A 7378-nucleotide genomic window follows, 5' to 3' on the forward strand; every position below is an offset into this window, starting at 1 on the left:
GGGTTTGAAAACAATTTGCCTGGAGTCCGGTGCTCTCACGAGCTCTAGTGAGCCTTGAACCCCAGCTAGCTATCGAGCTAGTGGGTAACAGACGTCTCCGAAAACGTCGGAGCGCTTTTGAAAATATGTGGTGTCTTGATAAACTGAGCAGATATTTGAGGTTTACACAGCTACATTCTCGCCTGAAAATATGTTAAACGTTTATTTTGTGACCCAAAAAGAATAATAAGAGTAATATTAGAACTAACTAGCTGCCGCCATTGTTGACTGTCACTGCCCGATCCGTACCGGAAACCCAATCGGTACCCCGCATGCGCGAAAGGTGTCTACTTCCGGTCGAAGCATTTTACGATAGTTACAGGTCAGAGTATCTGTTAAGATGTTAAGAATAACAAGTATCTCTTAAAATGTTTCCAATAATGAAACATTTCAATATAATGTAGACATAAACGAAAAATAAAAAGATAGTGACGGATCAGGACTCCCCGATCCTTACTGCTCATGTGCAAAGTCGGACCGTACAAATCGTGGCTGTGTCCCAATTCAGGGTCTGCACGCTTGAAGTACGCATTTCAAGTGCGGTTAAGTCACCGCCATGCGTCGACGGCTGTCCCAATTCGAAGTGTGCTTCAAATGCATACTCCAAATGTGCCGTCGATTTCCCCAAATATCAAGCGTGGTCCGTATATATATATATATATATATATATATATATATATATATATATATATATATATATATATATATATAAAAACACCCAGCACGCCCCTGCGGGCGGTTTATCCTTCAAGCTCGGGTCCTCTACCAGAGGCCTGGGAGCTTGAGGGTCCTGCGCAGTATCTTAGCTGTTCCCAGGACTGCGCTCTTCTGGACAGAGATCTCCGATGTTATTCCCGGGATCTGCTGGAGCCACTCGCCTAGCTTGGGAGTCACCGCACCTAGTGCTCCGATTACCACGGGGACCACCGTTACCTTTGTTACGGAGTATAGCATGGTGGGAAAGGACGGAGAGAAACCCCCCCCCTAAGTTTTGTTGGTTTTGTTTTTGAGTTTGTTTTGGATTAATTGCATGTTTTTGTGTTTATTTACGGTTGTTGCACCTGTGTGGGAGGGGAGATTTTACTCTAGCCTAGCTGCCAGTGAGGCGGAGTTGAATACAGGGAGCGGCTGATTGGAGTTCCTCTTTATAAAGGGGAGAGGAAGCAGGAAGTGTTGTTGTTGTTTTTAGTAGGACCTCGGTGAAGCAGGAGAGCCCCGGAGATCCAGGACAAAGTGTGCGCATTTTTAATAGAAAGGATTTTTTTTTAGCCTGGCCTGGTTTTTGCTTTTAACGAAACGGAGGACGTGGAAAGGAGGACGTATTCCTATGGAGCTGTGAGAGGACGTGCTGGAAAAGAGAGGACGTGCTGGAAAAAAAGGGACGTGTTGGAAAAGAGGAAAACGAGCACTAGACTGGAGACCTCCTGCGCCCCGATAAGAAGAACTGGACCAGCTCGGGGAAGTTTAACTGCCGGGAGGTAATGTGGAGACCCAGCCTCGAACAAAGTTAAAGTCTGAAAAGGTGGGTGGCAAACCTGTTTTAGGGAGCTGCAGGATTGATACGTGTTGGTTGCGTGTTCGTGCAGTGACCCTCTCTCCCCTGTTTGTAACTAGGCGAAGAACTCGGACCGCGGTGGTCTTTGGGCTTTGGATCCCTGGCCGGGGTTGTCTTCAGCCGGTAGTTTGCCTAGAGGAAGAACAAATAAATTTTGTGTAACCCATTGCAGTGTGTGCGTGGTGGTTTGTTGCTGGTCCCTACTAGAATTCCTATTCTTTTTGCACGGAGGCTCTCTTAACAGACCTCCCGTAACATTTGGCGTTTGTCGACAGGATTTGTGACCAGTATACAAACCTACCTGCCTTAGACTGATTAATATGGCGGATGAGTTATCTGAAACCAGGAATATGGCGTCACCATTTTTTATCGGTGCGCCCTGGGTACCAAAATTTTGTGGGCTTAATACAAATTATGAAGATTGGGAGAGTCAAATTAGCGCAATGCTCCGTGCTCAAAAGTGGTCGATAGAACAGCAATGTGATTTTGTATTGAGTGCATTAGGAGGAGAATCACGACGTGAAATTCTTATTCTGGAACAAGCGGAGCGGGATACGCCAGATAAAATCTTTCTTCAGCTTAAAGAACTGTATGGGGACAAAACAGCCGTGGGTACCCTGCGTGCCATGTTTTATGAATGTAGACAAAGGACAGAAGAGCCTATTAGAAAGTTCACGTTACGCTTAAGGGAGTTGGGCCATCGCCTGCAGACAAAAGAGCCACAAGGGTTTCGGCGGGCTGACCTGCACCTGCGTGATCAGTTTGTCTTGGGTCTTAGGGAGGGTGAGATACAGCGTGATCTGCGGCGTTTATTAAGGCACGATCCTGACCTCTCATTTGAACAGGTGCGTAAAGAGGCTCTGCAATTGGAAGCGGATGCGCTGTATGGCGTACATGAGGACTCCGCTTGTGCTGTAGTAAGAGGGGATTTAAAGTGGCAGGATACTCTGAATTGGAGAGATAAGTTTAAAGTGGAGATCCTTGCAGAAATGAAGGAGCAAATTATGGATCTCAAAAATACTCTTCAGGAGGAGCTGAGGGAATTTGTCCGACCAGCACCAATGCCATGGACGTTTTCAGCTCCTAGAGGTGAGCGAGAAAGGCGGAACCTTAGTTCCCCTCAATATAGGGGAGGTGTTGAAGTGTCCGAGCCACCCCCGGTGACAAAGCAAACCCCACGGTTAGTGGAGCGACCACGGCACAAGTGGGATGAGCATGGGCAGCCTATTTGTAGGTGTGGAGTTAGTGGACACATGGCAAGAGAGTGTCGGGGCACTTCATCTCAGATGGCTTTAAACGAGTAAATCCAGTCGCTATGGGCCAGGTGATTGGAAAGGATGATAGTGGTCCAACTCAGTTAAACCACCCTCAATTTTTAGGGGCATGCCGTCAAGTAGAAGTATTCATTGATGGTAAAGAAGTGACATTTTTGCTGGATACTGGGTCTAATGTAACATTAATGCCACAAGCCTGTTTTAGGAGATTGTTTGGTGAACAGGAGCCGGGGAAAGAGAGTGATCTTAATTGGCTAAAGCTGAAGGCCGCGAATGGATTGGCTATTCCTTACGTGGGCTATGTGTTAGCTGAAGTACAGGTGGGAGACATTACCCTGAAAGATATGGGAATTGTGATTTCAAAGGACGACCCCAATAATTCTAATGCATTACCTATATTAGGTATGAACATCATCGTTCCATGTTGGGATGTGTTTTTTTTTAAACCTCAGACGCAGACCCAGACCTGGCCTGTTGGCTCGACTGTAGACGCTCAACAAGCGTGGGCATCTGCTTTTCAGGACTGTCAAAGAATTCAGGCAGCTGTCCCCGTACCACAAGTAGGGACCCTGCGACCCGCTTACCGCCACCCGGTGAAGATCCCTGAGCACAGTGAGCAGGTGATTTGGGCTAGGGCCCCACAGACACTGAGGAAAGGACAATGTATCTTGGTGGAGCCATTGGAAGGGCCTAGTACAGTTGCCGTTGCTCGATCGCTAGGAACTGTCTATAGAGGCCGGGTCCCCAACAAAGTAAGGAATCTCAATCCTTTTCCGATTACGTTACGACGTTATGAGGCCCTGGCTACATTCTCCACGGAAAATGTCGACATTCAGGAACCTTTTGAAGTCACGTTTGAGCAAACCAGGCCAGGCATCGTTGAAGTGGGCGTATCCCAGGTGAGCTCGGAACCATCTGGTAAAGCTCCTCACATTGAAGTTATGACACAAGGGCGGTCGAATCTATCTATGGAGGAGCAGGAAAAGTTAAATGGTCTCTTGAGGAAGTGGGGCGATGTGTTTGCTGCCGACGAAGAGGATTATGGCCACACAGATGTAATTACGCACTCTATTCCGACAGGTATGGCACCTCCTATTAGAGAGCGGTATAGGCCAATCCCCCCTAAAATGTATCAGGAAGTGCGAGAATTGCTGAATAATATGATTCGATCAGGGGTGGTGCGAGAGAGTACAAGTCCCTGGGCAGCACCCATTGTCCTGGTAAGGAAAAAGAATGGGGAATTGAGATTTTGTGTGGATTACCGCAAGTTGAATGCAGTGACACATAAAGACGCCCATCCATTACCTAGAATTGAAGAGACCTTGACGATGCTGACTAAATCAAAATACTACTCCACCCTTGATCTAGCAAGTGGGTATTGGCAAGTGAAAGTTTCTGAAGCTGACAGGGAAAAAACTGCATTTTGTACTCCTTTTGGCTTGTATGAGTTTGAAAGAATGCCTTTTGGATTGTGTAATGCTCCAGCAACATTTCAAAGGTTGATGCAGAGTTGTTTGGGAAGTCAAATCACAGAGTCCGCTTTTGTCTATCTGGATGATGTGATAGTATATTCACCGGATTTTGACAGCCACCTAGAACATCTGCAGGCAGTGTTTGCAAGATTGAAGAGCTATGGGCTGAAGTTGCGACCTGATAAATGTGTTCTTTTCCAGCAACAGGTGAAGTTCCTGGGTCACCTGGTGAACAGTGAGGGTGTGGCTCCAGACCCTGATAAGATTGCCGCTGTACAGAAGTGGCCGGCCCCGCAGACTATTCATCAGGTGCGTTCCTTCTTGGGCTTTGCCGGTTATTATCGGCGGTTCATTGCAGGGTTTGCGGGTGTTGCTAGGCCTCTTAACTCGCTGCTAGTGGGAGTACCGAAGAATAAAAAACAGAATATCCCCATAAATTGGGATGAGGATTGTCAGCAGTCCTTTGATCTTCTGAAGCAGAAATTGCTCGAGGCTCCTATTTTAGCTTTTGCTGATTTCAGATTACCCTTCCGGCTTTATACGGATGCCAGTAAAGTGGGCCTTGGTGCAGTACTGTCTCAAGTACAAGATGGGAAGGAATGTGTGATAGCCTATGCTAGCAGAAGCTTAGCACCCGCCGAAAGGGATGATGCAAACTATAGCTCCTTTAAACTGGAGCTGCTCGCTTTGAAGTGGGCGGTGACTGAGAAATTTAAAGATTATCTATGGGGGTCTCTGTTCACAGTTTATACTGATAATAATCCATTGGTCCATTTATCGACTGCAAAAGTGGGCGCAGTGGAACAACGGTGGGTAGCCCAGCTCGCAAATTATCAATTTGATATTAAGTATCGGCCTGGCCAGGAAAATGTGAATGCTGATGTTCTGTCTAGAATGCCATTGCAGGTGCAACCCCAGGATCTGGTGCCTCCACAGAGGGTGGACGAAAAAGCATGGGTTCAGGCTGTGAACATCGATTGGGATCCAGGATGCTGGCAAGGCTTACAAGAGCAGGACCCCACGCTGCATAGAGTGAGATACTACATGGCCCGAGGAAAGATGCCATCTGGGGAGGAAAGACGCCAGGAGCCTACTGCAGTCTTAAACTACATGAAACAATGGTCACGGCTGGAGTTGTTGGAGGGTGTTCTGGTCCGCAGGGGGGTGGATTCCAACACCTGTGAGGCGTACTACCAAATCCTTGTTCCTTTGGAGGAACAGCAACCAACATGGAAGGCTTTCCATGAAAGGAATGGTCATTTGGGGGTGGCAAAGACACTTTCGATGCTGCGCCGTAGTTTTTATTGGCTTCAAATGGAGAAGAGAGTGCGGGACTGGACAACATCCTGTGAACGGTGTGTACGTCATAAAGGTCGTGGTGACGGTCAGGCCCCACTTAGTCCTGTTCTTACACACGCACCTCTCCAAACCGTGGCAGTTGATTTCCTGACATTAGGTAGACCGGCAGACTCATACCAGTACATTTTGGTCGCCACTGATTTGTTTACAAAGTATGCTTGGGCAATACCTACCAGGGACCAGACCGCTGCAACTACAGCGAAGATGTTGTTGAAACATATTATTCAGCCAATTGGATGCCCAGAACAACTGCACTCGGATCAAGGTGCTAATTTCGAGTCCGCCCTCATAAAGGAGCTCTGTCAGTATTATAATTGTCGGAAAAGTCGAACTACTGCCTATCATCCTCAGGGAAATGGGGCCTGTGAACGTTTCAATCAGACATTAATAAATATGCTGTCCACCCTAGAGGAAGAGAGGCGGACTCGGTGGGTACAATGTTTGCCCGAACTGCTCCAGGCTTATAATAACTCTGTCCATGCGTCTACAGGTTACACCCCCCATTACCTGATGTTTGGATGGAATGCTCGTCTGCCAGGCGAGCTGTTGATGGGGACGAAGAGACCCATGGAGTCAACCACGACGCAGGAGTGGGTGAGGAGACATCATGAGCGCTTGAGGCTGGCATACCAGATGGTGGAAAAGAGCAGCCAGAAGGCTGCAGGCCGGATGAAGGACAGGTATGATGTTGGGGCTAGGGCAGCACCATTGCTCCCGGGGGAAAGGGTTCTAGTCCATACGACAAGAAGGGACGGACAGGGTAAACTGGCAGCACACTGGGAGGAAGAGATCCAAATTGTAGTTGGCCAGCCAAACCCTATGAACCCAGTCTACAGAGTTCGGCCAGAAGGTAAAGATGGGCCTGTTAGAGTGGTCCATCGTAATCGTAATATGTACTTTCTTGCCTTCCGTCAATGATAAAACAGGAGGTGGCGCCTTAGAACCAGGAACGGCAGCTGCGCATGATATAGCGACAGCCTCAGACCAGTGGTTACTTCTATGGAGTATGGCACAGCAGATGCCAGGGCCAGGTCACTATCCGTCCTCCAACAAGTCCGCCCCTGCAACTCAGGAGGGTTTAAGGAGATCTGCCCGTGAAAATCTCGGGAAGCCCCCACCTCAATATACTTAGTAGAGTGCCCGAGGACGGGCTAGGAAAAAGTTGGGGTGGGTGTTACGGAGTATAGCATGGTGGGAAAGGACGGAGAGAAACCCCCCCCCTAAGTTTTGTTGGTTTTGTTTTTGAGTTTGTTTTGGATTAATTGCATGTTTTTGTGTTTATTTACGGTTGTTGCACCTGTGTGGGAGGGGAGATTTTACTCTAGCCCAGCTGCCAGTGAGGCGGAGTTGAATACAGGGAGCGGCTGATTGGAGTTCCTCTTTATAAAGGGGAGAGGAAGCAGGAAGTGTTGTTGTTGTTTTTAGTAGGACCTCGGTGAAGCAGGAGAGCCCCGGAGATCCAGGACAAAGTGTGCGCATTTTTAATAGAAAGGATTTTTTTTAGCCTGGCCTGGTTTTTGCTTTTAACGAAACGGAGGACGTGGAAAGGAGGACGTATTCCTATGGAGCTGTGAGAGGACGTGCTGGAAAAGAGAGGACGTGCTGGAAAAAAAGGGACGTGTTGGAAAAGAGGAAAACGAGCACTAGACTGGAGACCTCCTGCGCCCCGATAAGAAGAG

The 7378-nt window shown here is 48.0% G+C and overlaps 1 protein-coding gene across 1 annotated transcript; it reads left to right on the forward strand.

Moving 5' to 3' along the window:
- Nucleotides 1–2890: 2890 nt before the first annotated feature.
- LOC146549737 (uncharacterized) lies at nucleotides 2891–4579 on the forward strand. The gene is made up of 2 exons (XM_085262381.1): nucleotides 2891–3948; nucleotides 4542–4579. Exons 1-2 carry the CDS (start codon nucleotides 2910–2912, stop codon nucleotides 4577–4579), a joined length of 1077 nt encoding a protein of 358 aa, XP_085118507.1. The 5' UTR covers nucleotides 2891–2909.
- The last annotated feature ends 2799 nt before the right edge of the window (nucleotides 4580–7378 follow it).

This window comes from Mchenga conophoros, linkage group LG22 (genome assembly GCF_057382185.1).
Source record: "Mchenga conophoros isolate Kocher_MC1m ecotype Shallow Benthic linkage group LG22, M_conophoros_male_GT1.1, whole genome shotgun sequence".
Taxonomy (NCBI): Eukaryota; Metazoa; Chordata; class Actinopteri; order Cichliformes; family Cichlidae; genus Mchenga; species Mchenga conophoros.